We start from the raw sequence: 22,575 nt of genomic DNA, 5'->3' as shown, positions 1-22,575 counted from the left end.
ATTGCTTTTATTGCTGAAAATGTAATCCGAGCAAAGCAAAGGAGGAAAGAACCACCCGCAACCCAAACAAACTTAGCGAATACAAAATGAAAAGCAACATCAATTTCACTGCAGACAAACCCAGTCACACAGATTAAGCAAGCACAATACTGGTGTGTCTTATCTCTGACCACAGGAGGAGGGTAGACAGATTCTACAGGATGAAGAAATTCAGACTATGTAATAGGCAGAATCAATTGTTACCTGCCTCAATCAATGCCGCTCCACTTTCACTGTTCAGCAGCTCACAAATAATTAAAGTTATCCTGGACAAAAACCTCATCTGTAATGACTAGCTAACCGCCACCATGACAAACTTCAAAGTCAGTGATATCAATCTGAATTCAATAGTGTGGAACTGGATATAGCTGATGAATAAGTATGAATCTTACCCTGATGGTCCATGCACGCACTTCATCTGGGCCTGCAGTGAAAAAGTATTCTAGTTGGAGTGCTGCAAACCCAGCCTTAATGATCTTTGGCAAAGCGCTGAAATAAAATGTAACAAATTCACTCAACATATAAGTTGATTGTGCCAGAGATCAGTACAAAGCTAAAATTATTCATTTCAAGCAGAAAATGTTAGAGATATTAGTAAATGACCATTCATCTTTCATAATACACTTGAAGAAGTCAGAAAGCACATAACTATTCCTAAAAAATCCCTTCTAAAATTGGTTTGAATTGTACTAGTCTGAACATATCATTTTGAATTATTATAAAAAAAAAGAAAAATTTGATCTACCCATTCTATGATTATTTTCCTCCAATATCAATTATTTCCAGGACGTGGGTCATGAAAGCAAAATTATTTGATTGAAATCCAATGTTTAAACAATATATTACTGTTACTCAGAAAAAATTAAGGCAACTGATTCACCCTTTCCCCTCCCCCACTGAACATGACGAAAGAGTTTTGGCGATCATTCCTTCTCAAAAATATACATAACTAATACCTATGTTATAATTAAAACACTGTACGGAGATGACAGATGACAGTTAAAAACTTAATTTAAAATAAATCTTTTCACTCTGTCTCATGGTAAAGAAAGGAGAAGATTCCCTCTTTATAATGGTAATTACTCTGTCATTTATTATTCTATCAGCGCAAGCAATTAAATTACTGCAAGGAAATAGTTGATAATAAAGTGTAGGGAAAATGAATGCTAATTAACCTTTGTGTCATGTTCGCTTCCAGATACTTCTGTCTCTCCTCAGCACTCAATTCTTGCAACTTGAGTTCCAAGGCCCCACTAAAAGGAATGACCAAGGCACCTGGGTCATACTTGTCCACCCACTCTTTAATTTTTATCAACCTGTAGACAAAAAAGGGCACAACATTATCTTGTAGTGCATGCATGACTGTACCACATTCATTATTATCAAGTAGCACATACATATTCATAAGAATTGCACAGTTTTATGATGCCATCTTTTTGTGTATAGCTTTCCAAGGTCAAGGCATTAACAGGCAGCAATTGCTTCAGGTATACGCCATAATATTTTACTGTAATCTAGTTTTACTTTAACACATTATCTATAGGAACTAATACAAATATTTTAAAACTTTTTACAGTTACACTAAATTTGCTCAGCATTAACAACTGTGACCTTGAAAACCTCAATGTTATGATTTATTATTCTCCTTACTTCACAAAGTATATTTTTAAAAAGCAAAAACACAAAGTTCTATATTTATAGGAATCACACCTAAAAGTGTCAGCTAATTTCGAAGAGCTCTGACAAATACAGAATTTGTTCCACCCAGATATCTATATGCCTGGTTCAGTTCCTTCTTGGACTAACAAGACTTTACAGTTGTCACTGGTTTTGAGGGAGATTTTTGTTAATTAAAAAAAAAAAAAAAAAGTCCGGAAATATAGATTTACAAAAACCTAGTTGATTGTGTACACATTGTTCTTATGAATCTCACTTTTGTAGGATCATGAATAATAGAACTACAGAGGAAATAAAGTACTTTAATAGCAAAAGGGTTTGGAAAGCCAAATCAGTTAGGAAATTGATATCGAGTGTTACCTGAAAAGACATTATTGAGTGATCTGTTCCAAAACGTGGAGTATTTTAGCCAAGTGGTAGTTAGAACATAAATGAGATAACTGTAGTGAGTATATTAACCAGGTTCTGATCCTACCACTTTTCTAGCTTTTTATTCCTGGGCAGGTTACTAAACCTTTCTAAGCCTCAGTTTCCTCACCTATGGAGATAATAACAGTACATATTATGATGTAGGTAAAGAACCTAGAAAAGTAAAGCGAGGCATATAGTAAACAAATATTAACAGCAGTTAGTAATGTTAATTTTTATTCTCAGATAATCACAGCATATGTGCCTATGATTCTGGAATAGAGCTTAGTATAGAACTGGATATGGATTTCATAGTTCAATACATATCATAGTCTCATATAGTTCCACTTGTCTCCCATATTTAGACCAAGGTTTTAATAACTATCATGGTAAAAAAAGTGAGGAAGTTATCCATAAATAAACAATGCAAATGTCACTACAGTGGATAAGAAACACAAGAACTAAACCACAAATTCATCAACACTCACCCATCAAAGAAAATGGCAGGGATGAGAGTTATTAGAAAATTAAGAATATGGTCTACTGAGTAGAATGGGATAAAGGAATGAAAAATTCACACAATAGTTCATACATGTTTGTTATACAAGGCTAACCTATAATTTACTTATTTAATATTTATCAGTGGTTTTTGGTCTTCATAATATTTTTTTTCCTCTTTTGGTCACATCCTAAAAATAACGAACCAATCCCTAAAAATGTATTTTGGAATAAAGTATGTGTCCTTTAAAATAGGGAATCCAAACCAGCTATTTTCTTATCTAAAATTATGAAGGAAAGGTTAAAGAAAAAAGTAAAAATTTAAATTGATACTTCTTCCTATAATAACATTATGAGATTCTAACTTAGTTTATAGACTTACACTATTCAAACAAAACTGTATATTAAAATTTACCATCAATGGTTTAGTAACATACATTTATTATACAAGTCAAAATCAAATACGTAATTTAAAAAAAGGAAAATCACATACCAAATATAGATTTAATAAAGTAAAATAAAACAAGCCCATGTAAAAGGATAACATATATATAAAATACACATTTTGTTTCATAAATATGGTCAACATAACTAATAAAACTAGAACTGTTATGAGACAACAAGATAAGAAATAATCACTTTGGCTGAAACATCAATTCAGAATAACAATAGTTTTACCCTGTCATTTTAACAGCCTTTCCTGCAGATTCCTCAGAGGGATTATTTGCATTCCTCAGGTGTTCTATTGTACAATTCAGATGAATAAAGACTTACAAATCATTCCTCTACCGCCAATGTGAGACTTTGATCTGGTGAATACACCATTGTACCTTAACTATAATTGGCAAAAAACCTGACAGTGTAGAGCATCACAAGCTTAATAACAAAGGAGAATATCTCAAAGTGTTGACAGATGATCTTCATAATGCAGAAGCAGAGCTGGTACATTTTAGCAATAAATGAGCACTGAGGTCTAAAGGTCTCTAAAGTGACTGACATCAGACCTGCTATAGCCTCACTAAAAGAAAAAGGTACCGTAGCACTCTCCGTAAAGTGAGTTAGGTCTTTGCCTGCAAGCTTCACGTTTGTGACTTTCACTGTCATAGAAAACACAGGGAAGATGAAAAGTGAGTTAGGTTCTTTGGCTGTCTGCTTTACTTTTGTTACTTTTACTATCAAACAAAAGCGAGAAATGTCCCAAAGTGATTTTTAATTACATATTTGAAATAAGCCTTGAGTAATTAAAAATACGACTTGATTTCAAGATTATAGACTGAAATACATATAATATATCTGTTAGGTCTTATGGTTACAAAAGTGTGATAATGAGGCCAAGATCACAAGTTTGAACCCCATTGGGACCAGTTACCTTTTGCAGAAAGATGTCTATTCTATTGCTACAAACCATACCCCAACTATAGTAGTCATCTAAAAAATGTGAGCTATTGGCACATGAGGGATATGGAAAATCAAAGTTGAGCTCAGTACCACTACTAGAAAAACAATTTCAAGTACATTCTGTCAAAGTGACTGAACAGTAATCTCCATAGACAAATGTTAGCAAATGTCTAAAGAAAACTATCCAACTGTTAGTAACCAAAATAATAATGATATTGTCATAGAATATCAAATTATATGAGGGGAGAAGAAACAGTAAAGACAGTACACTCCTAAAGAGTTAAACTGTAAAGACTTTCAGAGCATTCGTTTTATAAATTTATATAAATAGATTATTGCACAAAGCCAGAGATTACTAATAAGGAGCCAGAGCCACACTGATTTCCCCGAAGTCTTATGAGTGACAAATGGAAAGAGGAACTGCCATTAGTTGTATTTTTCTTCCTAGTAATGATTCCACAGCAAGGAGACTAAGCAGGGACAATCAGTTTTCAGGCTAAAGGGTTATGCCTTGAGACGCACTGGCAGGTTATGATCTGTTAGTGTCTTTGGACAAATGAGATCTTTAATATTAAACTAGCATTAGATTTCTAAAAGATTATGTCTCAAATATACCTTTGGTCTTATAACCTGACCTTCTTATCCAATCTTGAAATTCCAGATTCCATAATTTGATTTTCCTAGGGTTAATTTACATGGTTTATATTTCTCTTCCAGGTACAAATTTTATCTAAAAATTGTATTTGTTTCTCTTTCAAATCTACCTGTTCTTTTGGGGTAACATTTTACACTTGTTTAATGAATTCTTATTCTCTTTCAAGATTTCTAAAAGATTAACTTAAAAGTTCCTTTCAGACTGCTCTAATTATTTCTAATTTCTTGTGTATAACTCTGTCCCCACCGCCCCATCATATGCCATCTGCTTATGACCTCTCAAAACCATTGGCTCCTGTGTATGTGCTGTGTTGTTCTTGGATGTGTGGTCATTTGGCAGGAGCCATTTTGTTCCAAGAGAATCTGTGGTCAACTGCTGGGTTGCTGACATAGTTTTGTGGTTGTTTCTTCCAGGGAAAGACCTATGGAAGGTCTTGGGCTCCAGATCACTTTGACAGAGTTTCTGCACTAGGTCATTGGTAATGCAAATTGACCTGCTTCTTCTTATAGTACAGTCCCAGTCTCTAGTTTCCTGAGAATAACAGTTTCTTCCCTTTTCCAGAAGGGGTGGGAGCTGGGGGGTGCAATTTTCTAGTATCTGATCATGGAAAGGACAGCTCTTTCTAGGCTTTATGAGTGAGCCTTGTTCCAGCACCTGCAGCCTGGGCCTGTGCTCTGAGTCTTATTCCTATATGGAAACTAAGGCCTCTAAGCCATGAGCTCAGTTTTCCCTGAGGGCCATACACTGTTGAGTACACTTTCGACTATCACTGAGTTTCCTCTTTGTTTCTGGCACCTAGAGAATCCTTTTTCTTGCTTTCAAGTCCTGCCGCGTTCTAAAAATATCACATCGTCATCAATACTATCTTTCCTGGTTATTTCCTCTGGTGTTTCTATATATTAGAAACAAGAAGGGAGCCCCCTATATTGGTTCAGTCTACCCTCTTAACTGGAAGCTCTCCATACTAGAGTTAAATCCTCCATTTTATTGTGTCCTAATACAACAGCTTTCAAACTTTTTTTGACCATCACCCACAAGAAGAAATAGATTTTATACCTGATTCAAACATATGGTGCACATACACACATTATTTTCATATACATATCCAAACTGAGACTGGTTTCACAAGACAATACTTATCTTTATAATGGGAATCTCAATGGTATGATGATATCTCAATGGTATGATATTCTGCATAAAACTAAATTCTTGAAACTTAAACTCCTGAAATAGTTTTCTCTAATATACTTTAATAAGAATTTTAATTTATTCTTTCCTACACTTCATGCCCATCCAGCCATTCAACTATCCCCAGCTACTCAAATTCTGATTTTCTAAAAATCCTTTAAAGATGGCTCAATTTGGCTCTAAAGCCAAGTTATATTACCATTTATGCTATCTTTGTTGAACATCAGAACTCTCTCAAATCTGCTTATTCTACTTTCCAGCGTCAAAGTAGATTTAAAATCTTTAAAATTGTTACATATGGTAATATCAGGTCCTTATACACACCTTGTATGGTTTCCTGTGTGAATCTAGGTCTTAACTTTAAAAAAAAAAAATCACTGATATCTTGCTTTTGACTGAATATAAATGCTGGCAAGAGCCATATGTCAGTACTCAGAAAATGAGGCAACTTATACGTCAGAGGATCCAGGGCTGGTTCGTGCAGTGACTTAACATGATTCAGTCAATGTTATTAAAGACATGACCTTTACTAAGCCAGTTCCACTCATGTTGTTCAAGGTATAGATATACCAAAAATCCAGGGGGCACTGATAAACACTAGTCTCCTCCCTTGCAGGTTTACTGCCATTTCTATTAAAACCGCTCAAAGTCCCAAATAATGACTTTAAGATATCACATTTTTCTTTTCCATTTTCCAAACATGATCACTGCAAATTAATGTCAATTTGCAGTGTTCAAAAAAAAAAAAAAAAAGAGTAAGGCTTATGGAAGGTAAGGCTATCTTCTTAAAGATGACATAAACATTATGTATTAATCCAGTTATTTTACAAATGGCAATAAATACTAGAAACCTGCACTAAAATTAATACCACAGGGCTTCCCTGGTGGCGCAGTAGTTAAGAATCCACCTGCCAATGCAGGGGACACGGGTTCGATTCCTGGTCTGGGAAGATCCCACATGCCGCGGAGCAACTAAGCCCATGCGCCACAACTACTGAGCCTGTGCTCTAGAGCCCTTGAGCCACAACTACTGAGCCTGTGTGCTGCAACTGCTGAATCCTGCGCGCCTAGAGCTCGTACTCTGCAACAAGAGAAGCCACTGCAATGAGAAGCCCACGCACAGCAAAGAAGGGTAGCCCCCTCTCACCGCAACTAGAGAAATCCCACACGCAGGAATGAAGACCCAAAACAGCCAAAAAAATAAATCAATAAAATAAATAAATTCTAAAAAATAATCATAATAAATAAATAAATTTATATTAAAAATGATCTTGCAATGAATAAACAGGAGAAAACATCAGGGTGAGTCCTAATTACTTTGTGTAAATAACAGAAATCCCATTCACCAGCTGGCAACTTGTCTGAGAGTGGGCATGTGAACTAGTTCTGGTCAATAGGGCATGAGAGGAAGCCTGCTAGGGGCTTCAGGAAGATTCTGAAAGGCTCCTTTGGCTCTTAAAAAGGGAAAAGAAGAGTGTCTCTGCTGGACACTATGTCTGGATCTTACCTCTAGAATTCCAGCAGCCATACTTTGATCAAAAGAATGGATGTAGGGAAAGATGAGAAAAACCCTTGGTCTTGAAACTGTCACAGGAACACTGAATTAACCAAACCTGAAGAAAAACTGCCTTGGGTTTAACTATTACATGTTGGGATTGTCTTTGTTATTTGTAGCTAAAAGCATCTTGATACTGATAATGACCACATTTGGGGGTTATCTTCATTTAAGTATATGATAGCAGCTCCTCTTAACTGGTCTAAATTCAATGTATTCTTTAAGAAACCAGCTCCCGTAGAGCTTTCCCCGAGCTTCCACACAGACAGATGTTATTACCACACTCCATCCTACACTATAAATTGCCTATTTTTTGGTTATCTCCTCCCACTATAATAAAAACTTCTTGAGGCCAGGGACTTGTCTTTGTTCCCTGATATATCTACAGAACTCTCCTAGCACAGCGCTGGTATATAATGGATGCAAAGTGCTTTGACTAATAACTAGCTGAGGGACTACGGGCAGTTAAGTTCTCTTAGCTTTAGTTTACCCACCTGCAAACTGCTGAGTAGTTTTCAAATCGTTCCGGGTTCCCTATAGGAGCTCCCGAGGTGCTAGGAGGAGAAATGGTGGAGACAGCAAGAGGGGAAGAATAGGGAGGTTCTCGACCCTCCACTTTTGCATTTTAACCAGAGCTGCGTCATTCTTTATATGCTGGATTTTTGCATCAGATTTCATCAGAAGAAATAGTTCTGTTGTTTTTAACAACTCTGAAGTGCAATGATTAAATGATCCTTTTAAGGTGGAAAATTCTACCATTTTATGGCATATGCCAGAAATTGAACAAATACAAGTGCTGAAATCTTTAGGCACTTCAGATTTCTGCTTAAATGTTACTTTCCACCACCTTAAAAAAGAAGCCTTTCCTTTTCCATTTCCTGTCACTCTCTATTCCCACACCCTGACTTATTTCTTCATCACACATGATATATTATGTTCTGTTTTTACAAATTACTTAATTAATTAGGCCATACCTTGCAGCATGCAGGATCTTAATTTCCCGACCAGGGATCGAACCCACGCCCCGCTGCAGTGGAAATGCGGAATCTTAACCACTGGACCGCCAGGGAAGTCCCATATGTTCTTAAAGTTTATTATCTTCCACCCATTATTGGTAAACCCACTTACTCAGTTATTAGGGAAAGGAACTTTTTGAATACTTTGTTCACTGCAATATTTCCAGAACCACTATGACAGTACCTGGCACAAGCATATGCTCAATAAATGTTGGGTGGATCAATAAATAGGAAAGCTGAAAGTTAATCTAAAAGATTAGGTAATGAACACTCAGAAGTAAGTATGTACTTCCTAGCTATCTGTCTCTTCTGCCAGAGTCAACCTTTAGGAATTAGTAAGCTATAGTTGACCTGACCATTGGAGGTATGCACATTTACTAGAATGGTGAAGTGAAAAATTATACCAACATTAGGTGAAGTACACCTAATTCAGGTAAGGCTATACAAAGAAAAAATCATAGTATAGTGGGATTATTTTCATTCCCAAGGTAAAATCTGTGGCTTGAACTACTGTAATTCAAGTCAGAACCATCAAGGTTCTCTGAGAATGTATCAAAACGAGCACCTTAAATTCCAAAATGTTCCCTGAATCTCAGGCTTCTTACCTCTTGCAAGGCTACCAGGTTAGGATTTGCATTCATATACTAAGTGGTCCCAAGCAGGGTACATTTTTTGATACTTTAGGGCAGTGTTTCTCAAAATATAGTTTCTAGACCACCTGTGAATCTAAGGACTCTACGAAAAAACCTAGATTTATGATCGCTAGAAGTGGGATTTGCACCTAACCCTTACAACACTCTGTACTTTGATGTCTGAGAGCCACTATTTGTGAATCTCTGCCATTTCTTTGCAATTTGATATTCTAATCTTAAACGTTACACATAGAAATATTCTGTAACAATAGTTGTCATGAGATATAAATCAATATTTGTAGCTTGAGACTATGAAACTCCGTTAGCTACAAGAAAACTTCCCAACTATATTATGATCCTACAGATGAGATTTAATTACTTCTGGCCATGGTGCCCCAGGATAAACTATCTTTTCTTCCACTTCTGTGCAAAGGTTGATTCCATCTATAATCAAAACATAAATTTACAGGGAGAGCCGCAAATCTTGATTTAACTATCACAGACACAAATTTTTTAATGTAGATGGTATCAGAAATGGGACTTCCATACCCAGACTACTTATGAAAATGAAGAAAATCAAAAAGACTATCTTTGACAGATTGGGAAAGATAGAGAAGATCCTTGGAATAAGAGAACGTGTGTATACGTGGGGGGAGAGAGAGAGAGAGCATGTGTGACAACACATGTCATCGTGGTCGTGTGCCAAAGAAATACAGTATCATAAAGGTGATGAAAACTTCAGCATCCAGTCTTTTTGAGACTGGTCTAAATTTATGAAGGGCTTATAGATGATAAATAAAACTAAACTGAGATAGGAATATATTTAACAAAAGAAGTATACTTGTAACAAAAACTATAAAGCATCATTGATAGAAATTAAATATCAAAGCAAATGGAAACACATACGTGTTCATGGATTAGAAGACCTAACATTGTTAATAATTCATCTACAGAGTCAAAGCAATCTATCAAAATTCCAGCTGCCTTTTGTGCAGAAATTGACATGCCCATCCTAAAATTCATATGAAAAATGAAAGAACCCACAATAGCCAAAACAATCTTGAAAAAGAACAAAATTAAAGGTCTCACCCTTCCATGTTTCAAAACTTACTATAAAACTAGAGTAATCCAGACAATGTGGCACTGGCAAAAGACTAGACAAGACTAGACATACAGACCAATGCAATAGACTTGAGAGTTCAGAAATACACCCATACGGCTAGATCAACTGATTTTTTTTAAATTTTGTAATTGTGGTTAAAAATAACACAAAATTTACCATCTTAACCATTTTTAAGTGTACCACTCAGTGGTGTTGACTATATTCACTGTTCTATAACAGATCTCCAGAACTTTTTTATCTTACAAAACAGAAATTTTATATCCACTGTTTTCTACCACCCCACCCACTCCACCCCACCTCCAGCCCCTATAAACCATCACTGTGCTTTGTTTTTATGAGTGTGCCTACTTTAGACACCTCTTATAAGTAGCATCATACAGTTTTTGTCTTTTTTTGGATTGGCTTATTTTACTTCACAATGTCCTCAAGTTTCATCCATGTTATAGCAGATGACAGGATTTCCTTCTTTTTTTAAAGGCCGAATAATGTTCCATTGGATGTATATACCACATTTTGTTTATCCATTCATTCTGTGATGGACATTTCTTTGGAGAAATGTTTATTCAAGTTCTTTGCCCGTGTTTTTAATTGTGTTATCTGGGTTTTTTGTTGTTGAGTTTATGATATGGTCAACTGATTTTTGACAAGGGTACCAACACAATTCAATGGGGAAATAACAGTTAACAAATGGGGCTTAGACAAGTGAATATCCACAAACAAAAGTTAAAATGGACCAAAGACCTAAATGTAAGAGTTAAAACTATAAAACTCTTAGAAGAAAGCAGGTGGAAATCTTCATGACCTTGGATTAGGCAACAGTCTGTTAGATATGACACCCAAAGCACAACCAACCAAAGAAAACACAAACTTTTCAAAATTAAAAATTTTGTGCACTAAAAGACACTGTCAAGACAGTGAAATGACAATCCATAGAATGGGGGGAAAAATGTTTGGAAATCATACATCTGATAAGAGCCAAGTAGAGAGACTACATAAAAAAATTAAATAACAGACATGCAACAAGGATTAACTGTATAGTATAGGGAACTATATTAAATATCTTATAATAACCTACAATGGAAAATAATCTGAAAAAATATATATGTAACTAAATTACTTTGCTGTATACCTAAAACTAACACAAGATTGTAAATCAACTACACTTCAATAAAAAACACCACACAATAATAATTAAAACTTACAACTCAATAAAAAAAAGGCAGAAACCCAATTTTAAATGGGCAAAGGATTTGAACAGACATTTTTCCCAAGGAGATATACAAATGGCCAACACTTAAGATGTTCAGTATCACTAATCATCAGAGAAATACGAATCAAAACCACAATGAAATAGCACTCGACACCCACTAGGATGGGTAAAATTAAAAAGATGGACAGTAAGTGGTATATCCATACAATGGAAAGCAATTCAGTCATAAAAAGAAACGAAGTACTGATACATGCTACAACATAGATGAACCCTGAAAAACATTATACTAGGTAAAAGAAGCCACACACAAAAGGCTACATACTGTATGATTCAATTTATATGAAATATCCTCAACGGGCAAATCCAAAGAGACAGAAAGTAGATTAGTGGTTGCCAGGGGCTAGGTGGGGGAGGCAATGGAGAGGGACAGCTAATGGACAAAGGGTTTCTTTCTGGGGTGATGAAAATGTTTTGGATCTAGTGGTGATGGTGGCACGTTGTGGATATACTAAAACCTACTTTAAAAGGGAAAATTTTGTGTATATTAATTATCTGAAAAATAAAAAACCCAAAGCTGAACTGAGAATATAAAGATAAAAAACAGGGCTTCCCTGGTGGCGCAGTGGTTGAGAGTCCGCCTGCCGATGCAGGGGACACGGGTTCGTGCCCCGGTCCGGGAAGATCCCACATGCCTCAGAGTGGAAAGGCCCGTGAGCCATGGCCGCTGAGCCTGCGCGTCTGGAGCCCGTGCTCCGCAACGGGAGAGGCCACGGCAGTGAGAGACCCGTGTACCAAAAAAAAAAAAAAAAAAAAGATAAAAAACAAAAGTGCGAATATTCTGCACATTATGATCCTATAATGTCTAACCTTCCTGCAGAGATAGAAAGGATCAACAGAAAAAGCAGAGATTTTGGAGTAAAGCAAGTACTAATTCAAATGCCAGCTTAATCACATACCAGCTATAAGGTTCTGGGAAAGCCATTTAAGCTTCCTGAATCTCAGTTGAATCATCAATAACACAAATAATATATCCTCACAGGTTGATGTATTAAAGTGCCTAGAACAAAGGAGGTCTTCAAAGGTTAGCCCCCAAACTTAGCTGTCTCCTATCAGTGAGTGGGGTCATTCTCAACAGTTACTGTAGAATTAAAGTAACTGGAAAGAATGAAAGCACAATGATTGCAAATATATGTAGTAAATAACTATGTGTACTAATAAGCATTATATTAAACCTTGGGCAAGCAACTTTGAAAAAGGGGGTGTAAGGGATGGGGGAGGAAAAACAGACAAATGCATAGTTTAAAACCAGCATGATAAGCATTGTGATAGGGGAAGTAATGTGCCACAGGCACGACAAAGAGGAGGGGATGCATAATCTCAATAAAGGAAGAATTTGGCCTCATTAAAATCAAGAATTTTTAGAAAAAGAAACCAATACATTTAGTGGTCTTTTCAGTTATATAGCTTTTTTAAAAAAATAGGAAAAGCAGAAAAGGAAAGGGGCTTTTGTTCATGACAGAGATGGGATTTTGTGGGCCAGTAACAAAGTAACAAACACCCAAGGGAAAGATAAGTATGGGTATGTATGTCAGAATCAATCTGCACAGACCTCCTTTCCCATATGGATTCTTCTTCCTGAAGTTGTTCTTAATTCAGCCTCTGGAGGGTGCTTCCATATTCTAACAAAGAAGTCCATTCCCTCATGATCCCGTTTATCCAAATCCTCTATTTACCATGTGGGATACATGTGAATTTCATAAAGGAGCAAATCAGAAGGATACAAACCCAAGGCAAATAGTCATTGTAAAAAAAGGAAAGTCACTCTTTCTGTATCTTTGGAGAACAATGATTTGGGGACAGTGGAGAAGCAAGAAGCACTAAAAAAGAGAAGAGCTCTCAATGCAAACTTCAGTAGTTGCAAATAGATACATGCACCTATTCTTATTAACAGACATTTTCACAGATACTAAATGGAACCATGTTAGATGAGAAATGAAATGCCTTTTCCCTGACAGTGGTAAGTAATCTGTGGTAAAACTTCCAGCTGCTTCTGAAAGAAGACTTATTCTCTGTTATAGGAATATTTATTTTGACATAATTTGGTATGCATAGTCTTATACAAAGTGCCAATTTGCTTAGTGGAATATTTTTATACAAGAAAAGAGATAACTAGGAAATGTGGGAGTAGAATCACCTAGCAAAATCTGTAGTTGGTTTCATAGCTTGTAGTTTGTCCTAGCAAGTAATAATAGGTCAGAGTCCATTATTTTACTGAAAAGACACTGTATGCAAAATGAACTTTTGTAAATAAAATACAAAAGTTAATTTATTTTAATGAAAGGAATCCTATAATTAAATGATTCCCACACATAATCCCTTTGCAAAGGGAGGCAGTATAGAATATGATTACAGAGTACTGCAGCCAGAGAGAGGAAGTATCCTAGCTGTGTCATGGAACATTTCTAAGGTCTCAGTTTTCTCATCAACAAATGGAGATAATAATAGCATCTACATCAGAGCGCTGCTGTAAAGATTAAATAAGAAAGTTCATGTAATATGCTTAGCATAGTATCTGACACAAGGTAAGTGCTCAACATTTATTATTTATAAAGTGAAGAACGGCTTTGCCTTTTTTGAATACCTCAACGTTCAGAACAAAATTTCTTAAACAGGAGTGTGCTGTATATTTATCTGTGATCTGGCTATTAATCAAATTTATCTGAGAAGGCAGGTCTAAACACTAACCACTTCAAACTTTATTTAAAGGGATGTCTTTTCTTTCTTACTTTCTCCTTAAACTGTCCTGTCTGCTGTATAGGAAAACGGCAAGTTTTGCTACTCATTAAAATCACTGCTGAGTGATATTCTGGCAGTTTCTAAGAAGGGCAAAAAATTACCTAGGGTTGCAAATATATAAAAAATAGATTTGAAGTGAACCAGTAGGAAGTATATTTGACTTTGCTATAATTTCTAAACCAATATGAATCAAAGGAGTCAGTCTAGGAACCACTTGTTACTTGCCTCTGAGTATGAAAAGCAGCTTCTCACTTCCTGTTCCCTGGCCATACTGGGAGACACAAAATTAATAAAACCTTTATTCCTTTGTTCCCATTCTTAGTTCGAAGGTTTCTCTCTACTGCCTTTACACATTGCCTGCTACACTTATCTACTGTTTTAAATAAATTCACTTGAAAAGAAATTGCCAAAAGTAATTTTATTAATGACATATTACAGTTAAAGTATATTCTTGAGTGGTTTCTCTTACTTTACAATAAAATTTCTGCTCTTAGAATACATCAAAATAATAATTATAAGTGAGAAATTAAATGCTATGCAACCGACTTAAGCCCATGTTTAATTCTGTTCCTAGTGGAGATACATCTTTTCTCTAATAATTAGTCTAACAGTTATTAAAGGTACCCTATCTTTACATGGTAATCAAAGAAATAAAAATTAAAATAATATACCACTTTTTATCTGTCAAATTAGTAAAGATTAAAGCAAGAATAACACCCAGGGGCTTCCCTGGTGGCGCAGTGATTGAGAGTCCGCCTGCCAATGCAGGGGACACGGGTTCGTGCCCCGGTCCAGGAAGATCCCACATGCCGTGGAGCGGCTGGGCCCGTGAGCCATGGCCGCTGAGCCTGCGCGTCCAGAGCCTGTGCTCCGCAACGGGAGAGGCCACAACAGTGAGAGGCCCGCGTACGGCAAAAGAAAAAAAAAAAAAAAAAAAAGAATAACACCCAGTGTTGGCTGGGGTTAAGGAAAAATGTACTTTCTTGGATGGCTACAAGGTTGTTCATTGTAGTTTACTCACCAGAAAAAAAAAAGTCAAATAACCTCAATAGAAAACACTGGGGGATCTGGATAATCGAAAAGGGTTAATATCTAAATTATATAAAGGAATCATACAACTCAGTATCAAAAACCAAACAATCTGATTTTAAAATGGGCAGATAACCTGAATAGACACTTCTCCAAAGAAAAAATACAAAAGGCTAATAGACACCTGAAACGACGTCCAATATCACTAATCATCAGGGAAATACAAATCAAAACCACGATGACGTATCACCTCATATCTATCAGAATGGTTATCATCAGAAAGACAACAAATAACAAGTGTTGGTGAGGATGTAGAGAAAAGGGAATACTTGTGCACTGTTGGTGGGAAGGTAGATTGGTGTAGCCATTACGGAAAAAGTATGAAGGTTTCTCAAAAAATTAAAAATAGAACTACCCTATGATCCAGTAATTCTGCTTCTAGGTATTTACCTGAAGAAAACAAAAACACTAATTAGAGAAGATATATGCACCCCTATGTTCACTGTAGCATTATTTACAATAGCCAAGATATGGAAGTAACCTGTGTCCATTGATAGATGGATAAAGAACACACACGTGTGCATGTGTGCTCACGCATGTGTGCGCGTACACACACGCACAATGGAATACTACTCAGTCATTAAAAATGAAATCTTGCCATTTGTGACAGGACGGATGGACCTAGAAGGTATTATTCTAAGTGAAATAAGTCAGTCAGAGAAAGACAAATTCCTATGATCTCACTTATACGTGGAATCTAAAAAACAAAACAAAATGAAAACAGACTCACAGGGAACAAACTGGTGGTTACTGGAGGTTGGGTAAAATATGTCAAAGGGATTAAGAGGTACAAACTTCCAGTTATAAAATACATAAGTCATAGGGATGTAATGTGCAACATTGGGAATATTTAATAATACTATAATAATTTTATACGGTGACAAACAGTTACTAGACTTATGGTGACCATCTCATAATGTATTTGACTGCCAAGTCACTATGCTGTACAGTGAAACTAACATAATATTGTATGTCACTATAGTTTGCTTTAAGAAATAAAATATAGCACATCAATACAATAGCGTATCATACAGTAATTAGAAAAACTATTATAAAATATGTGCAAAAACATTCATGGTGTGTTAAGACTATTTACTCACACAAGAGGTATTTATTAAATATTTACTAGGTGCTAGCAAAGTGCTGGGTTGGTAGGAATAAATGAGATAAACATTGTCATCGTCTTCACAGAGCTTATCACGTCAGCCTGTTATCTCTTTAGGTATTTTAATGTATATTTGGATACACCTGATAGGGAACAAGAAGCCATTGCTGGCTTTTTAAAAAATTATTTTTTTGTTGCAGTATAATTAACAAAAAATAAAACATACAGATCTTGGGACTTCCCTGATGGTCCAGTGGTAAAGAATCTGCCTTCCAATGCAGGGGGCACATGTTCGATCCCTGGTAAGGGAACTAAGATCCCACATGCCATGGGGCAACTAAGCCCCCACGCCACAACTACTGAGCTTGCACGCCTCAACTAAGAGAGCCTGCATGCTGCAAACTACAGAGCCCACACACCCTGGAGCCTGCGTGTCACAACTAGAGAGAAGCCCATGTGCTGCGAGACAAAGAGCACACACACCACAACTAAGACCAGACACAGCCAAAAATAAATAAATAAAATAAATAATAAATCTTAAAAAAAAGTATAGATCTTGTATGTTTCAATGAATTTTGAGAATTTTATACACACATGTAACCACCACCTCAAAACAGAGAACATTTCCATGTCCCCAGAAAATTCCCTTATGGCCTTTCCCAGTCAATCCACCCTGCCTCTCCATGTTGCTCTGTGTATTTTATTGGTGAGGTATATGATTTCCATCACATAAATATGCCACAATTTATTTATCCATTTTTCTACTAATGTGAGTTGCTCCTAGTTTTGGGCCATTATGAATAAAGCTGCTATTATTACTTTGTGTAAGAAAAACATTTATAAGATATGAACATATGTTTTCATTTTTTTAGATAAATACTAAAAGTTAGAATTACTGGGTCAGAGGATAAATGTATACGTGAAATAAACTGCCAATTTTCCAAGGTGATACAATTCCTGCTCCCCTTTCCTTGTCTACTTTTGGTGCTGTTAGTTATTTTGATTTTAGCCGTTTTAGTGACTGTGAAATCATATCTCACTGTGGTTTTAAACTGTCTTTCCCTGATGACTTAAAGATGCTGAGTACCTTTTCGTGTTTATTCATGTATCTTCTTTTGTGAAGTGTATGTCTAAGTCTTTTGCCCATTCTTAGAATTGGGTTACTAGTCTTTATATTATTTATTTGTAGAAATTTAAAAATATATTCTGGATATAAGTCCTTGGTCAGATATATGTATAGTGAATATATTTTTCCAGTCTGTGGCTAATCTGTTCATTTTCTTAACAGTATTTTTTGGTGAACAGAGCTATTCATTATAATGAAATCCAATTTTTTCTTTTATATTAGTGTTTTTTCTATTTCATCCGAGGGATCTTTGCCTATCCCAAGTTGTAAAGATATTCTCCTACGTTTCAATGAAGGATCATGCATTGAGAAAATGTCAGCGTGAATATGTTTAAAGCAAATCAGAATGCCATGCATAGGAAAACAACCTACAAAGTCAAGGATGATAAGCTGGGAGGCTGTTACCCAACTTAAAAATGAAGTGATAAAGTTTTGGTCTAGGTTGATAAGCAGTGTAATGGAAGAGGAAGGAATGAGTAAGGGCCAGATTTAGAAGAAAAAAGATGGAACTTAGTGATTAACTGAATAATATGTATGAAAGGACATATGTTAAAATGATTTGAAGAGATGAGCTTAAAAGATTCAAAGAGTACCAGTGCTACTAACAAGGATAAAAAAGTTTGAAAGTAGTTCCTACTGTGGATGTATTGTAGGAAAAAATAAGGAGTTTAGTTTTGTACATATTAAGCTTCATAATGATAATGGAATAGCCAAATGGAGATTTCTTGTTGCCGGTCTGGAATAATGAAACTTGAAAAGGGCTAAGAGGAAAAAGTAAGGCTATGGATTTGCAAATCATTAGCAGAGAGCAGCACATCTCAGAGTAACATCCATGTACCAGGAGCACCAGCAGCACCTAGGAACTTGTTGGACTTGACGATTCTCAGGGCCCCATCCCAGACCTAATGAATCAGAAACTCTGGCAGTAAAGGCAGCAATCTGTGTTTTAATAAACCCTCCAGAGGATTCTGGTGCACACTAAACTTTGAGAACCACTAGCATATATCCAGGTTAGAGTTGAAGGCATGAGCGTAGAGGGCAAGTGAAAAACGTTAACAAGAATCACTCAATTACTAATTGCCAGGGAAGAGCCATAACAGGCAAAGAGAAAATCAGTAAAGGAAAGATATTAGAAGTGGAAGGCTAATATGTCTGTCACCCAAAAGCCAAGCAAGAGAATGTCATGAAGTTTCTAAGCACAGTTTATTCAGAAAGAGACAGAAAGACAAAATGGAGCCTTCTTCCATCTATTATATACCTCTTCTTCCCCACCTTGCCTCCCAATGGGGTCATATTGTCTAGTTTTCCTTTAAATAAGGAAAATCTGCAAACAAAGTAACGCAAAAAATACAACTGTAAAACTCCATTTCTTTTAAAATGAAAGGAGAAAATGACAGGCATCTTATATATGTAATTTCATTTAATACTTATATAACTCTTTCCAGAGGAAGGAGAGAATGGGCTGTAGTGTGTAAGGCAAGTGCGGTCAAAATAAGCTGTTGTTCTAAAGATTGGAGAAATGACAGCATGCCTGTATGCTGATGCGAAATATCCACTGGGAAAGGAAAAACTGATGACGCGGGAGACAGAGGAGGAACTACTTCAGTAGGTGAGTGGGGATATATAATCACGTGTACAAGTGAAAGGTTGTCTTTGGCTAAGTGCATAGAACAGGGGTCAGCAAATCATTGCACATTTTTGTATGGCCCACAAGCTGAGAAGGGTTTTTACATTTAAAAATGATTTCTCATAAAAACAGCAACAAAAAAGGAAGACTATTTTGTGACAGTGAAATTATACGAAATTCAAATGTAAGTGTCCATAAATGAAATTTTATTGGCACATGCCATGCCCATTTGTTTACATACTGTCTATAGCTGCCTTTGCAGAACAACAGCAAAGGTGAGTAGCTGTAACAGAGACTGTGTGGTCCTCAAAGCCAAAAATATTTACTTTCTGACCCATTATGGAAATCATCCGCTGCCACCTGGCATAGACATCCATCTAACTGTGCTCTAAACCTTTGATGTATCTAACCAGAATAGACAGACTTCAAGTGATCTACATATTTCTATTAATGAAGACTAAAAGTCAGAGTTGAAACATAATGGAATAAAGTCAACTGATTTCATCCAGCCAGCCATTCAATCAATCACAAAATTTACTGAGTCTGGTGCTAAGCACTGGAAATATAAAATGAACAAAACAGGCATGATCCTCATTTTCATGGAATGTAAATTCTTATGGGACAGAAAGAGAAACAAGTAAGTGAGATTATATAACTTATGCCAAGTGCTCAGAAGCAAATACACACGATGCTTTGAACAAAAGGGAGTCTGGGGATTACTCTAGACAAGGTAGTCAGGGAAGGGGTTTCTGAGGAGGACAGAAGAGCCAGCCACAGTGGGGAAAAGGGGTGTGGTGAACAGGAGAAGCAGACAATTAAATGTTCTTAGATTTCCAGACACAGAAACATGCCAGGATGGAGAAATTTATACATTATGAGTAGCACATGCATGGAACACTTTCCCTGATAAATTTTCCAATGATATTTTTACTACAAAGTACACACAGAGTAATTATATAATGGGTTCAAATGGTTTGGGAACAAAATACAGATTAAAAAAAAGAAACAACAACAACAACAACAACACTGTATAATTACTTAATTACCCGAGAGATAGGAATGGGTCCAGAAAGCCATTTCTGCTTATCAGGTATATAGAGTAACAGCCTTTTTTTTTTAAATGGGGAGAAACATTCCACACAATGTAAGTTTTACAGGATAATGGCAAATGCAAACGTACCAAAGAAAGTATAAATGGTAGGCATTTCTTAATTGCTTAAAATAAAATTAAGCTTTTCCTACTACATCACAACAAATATCAGAAATGATCATAAAAGGACAGACAATACTAGAAACCATAGAATGTGCTTCAGCTGTAATTTATACATAGCTAATGCAGTATAACATACCAGTTGAAGCTTGACAAATGATAAGCTACGGACTTTGGGAAAGAGCGTCATTTGGTGCTTAATTCTAAATTTCTTATTTGGCATATACCAAGTTAACTATTTAAAACACAACCTGTCCATTTTGTGGATTGGTTATGTAGTTTGTTCCATGTTAAAATAATCAATTCTTTCATTTTGTTTTTAAGGCACAAATAACTTTCTACTTAAAATTTAAGCAGGTTGAATGAGTACAAAATAAAATGTTCAGTAATCTTTTAGGTATTTATAAAATTATGCAATTCTAGTTTATTTCTCCTCATGAAAAATGATAAAACATGACTTTCAACTATTTGAAAATCCAGACACACAGATCTATCGAAACGTAAGGTACATTCAATGTAATGATTCATAGTGTCTCTAATAGAAAGATTCAGCAGTTCTCAATCGAGACCTTTATTCCTTCTCTGAATAAATGATGCCTGAAATTTTTATTCTTGTTCTAATGGAATTTCAATGGCCTTCACTGCAAATCTACTGGAAATTTTTGCATATTAAGTAGAAAAAATTAAATGATGTTAACCACATTTTAATGTGATTAAGGCTGACAGGGTCATTATTTCTGCTAATCACTCAGTTTAAAACGCTCAAACAAAACTTTATAACAGACAAGGTTTTTAATTTTCCGTATATCTTGTTGAATTTATTTTTTTAAAAAACTACAGCAGAAAAAGAAGGGGAAAAAACCATACTATAGTCCTTGACAAAAACCAATGAGTATTTCCTACAATTTGCAGATGGGTTTCATTATACCTAATCTGGTGATGTAAAAACAAAAATGCAAAACAATCTTATACTGCACATGCTTCCCTGGTTTCTTTCCCTTTAAACATGAAGATGGTAAGAAAATACACTTTGTAGAATTCTGAGTTCTGTGTTTCCTATTTACTGCTAAATGGAAACAAATATAGTTTTTTCTTTAGATCTTATAGCAAACTAAAAACAGAATTAATGTATAATACTGCCTCAAGCAATTCTTCAATGTCCTGTTTTTTAGATTAATCTATGCCATGCAACATAGAATATTTCAAATATATCAAAAGAATGATGCTAATTGCTGTAAGAATAATACAACTTCTCCTTACAGATAATTTGTTTTTTCTGTTTTCTGATAAGAAATTTACTTTGTTCATAGTCATTCTATACTAGAAACATAATATTAAATTAACTACGTAAGATGGCAGGTATATTTGCTGTAATTTTGGTGCTCTGCTTGCAAAGAATTGTTTTTAAAAGTATAATATTTTTGAAGTGAAAATGACTTGGAACCTAGCCTAAAAGACTTAGCCAGTATCTTCTTTAATTTTCTGGGCATTTCAATATTTTCTGATAAGAATAAGCTAGGTACATAACCCATATAACTATATAATGAATGAGTCAAGTATCTCACTACTTCTTTTGTTGGCTGTCAGCTGCTTAACCAACAAGAGTTGCTGAAAATCATCTTTATCTTTCAGCTATTAAAATGGTAATTTCTAAAAATGATCTGAGGACTGTAATTCATTTTGACATATGAAGGAAATATGTCTATTCCTAATCCTGGAGCTACAGTTTTTACAGAAACAAAATTAATTCGCTTTTAGAAAAATATGACGAGCAAACAGTTTTTGAAAAGGAACACACCTGAAGTTCAGACAGTCTAATTCATACTGATTCACCCCAACCTAGTAAACTTAAACCAAATTCAATGACTAAAAACAAAACACTTCATACATAAAAAAAGATTATGTAAATATTTTTTGCATTGTAGTTTTTCTAAAGCTGCATGAAACTATGATTATTGCAAATAATAGTTAAACCAACAATTATAAAACTTAAGCTACAGGTGCAGTACCTTTGTCAAAAAAAAAAACCAACCCGAAAACCAAAACAAAACAAACAAAAAATAAACGATCATCCTTTTCATGGTAAATTACTCAATTGCATGCAAATGGATAAATGAGTTTACCTCACTGATCACAATCTAAGCAGCTAACAAAAGCAGAGCACCTGGCCACAAACAAGTCCTTTGAAATACAATTTACTATGAAGTTTGAGAAATTGCCGTT

The 22,575-nt window shown here is 35.5% G+C and overlaps 1 protein-coding gene across 3 annotated transcripts in view; it reads right to left on the bottom strand.

The window, feature by feature from the left end:
• The window catches only part of OLA1 (Obg like ATPase 1), a 167,950-nt gene that overhangs the window by 5,563 nt on the left and 139,812 nt on the right, over positions 1 to 22,575 (bottom strand). For all 3 annotated transcript variants that reach the window (XM_027128093.1, XM_027128077.1, XM_027128087.1), the window contains 2 exons: positions 1,215 to 1,355; positions 432 to 528 (listed from right to left, as the gene is read on the bottom strand). In XM_027128093.1, the coding sequence (XP_026983894.1) occupies positions 432 to 528; positions 1,215 to 1,355 (238 nt within the window). The remainder of the gene's footprint in view (positions 1 to 431; positions 529 to 1,214; positions 1,356 to 22,575) is intronic.

This window comes from Aethalodelphis obliquidens, unplaced genomic scaffold, assembly GCF_003676395.1.
Source record: "Aethalodelphis obliquidens isolate GAN/ISIS:26980383/991018 unplaced genomic scaffold, ASM367639v1 scaffold2, whole genome shotgun sequence".
In the NCBI taxonomy this organism is placed as follows: domain Eukaryota; kingdom Metazoa; phylum Chordata; class Mammalia; order Artiodactyla; family Delphinidae; genus Aethalodelphis; species Aethalodelphis obliquidens.
The sequence above is the reverse complement of the archived record's forward strand: the minus strand, read 5'-3'. Positions and strand labels throughout refer to the sequence as shown.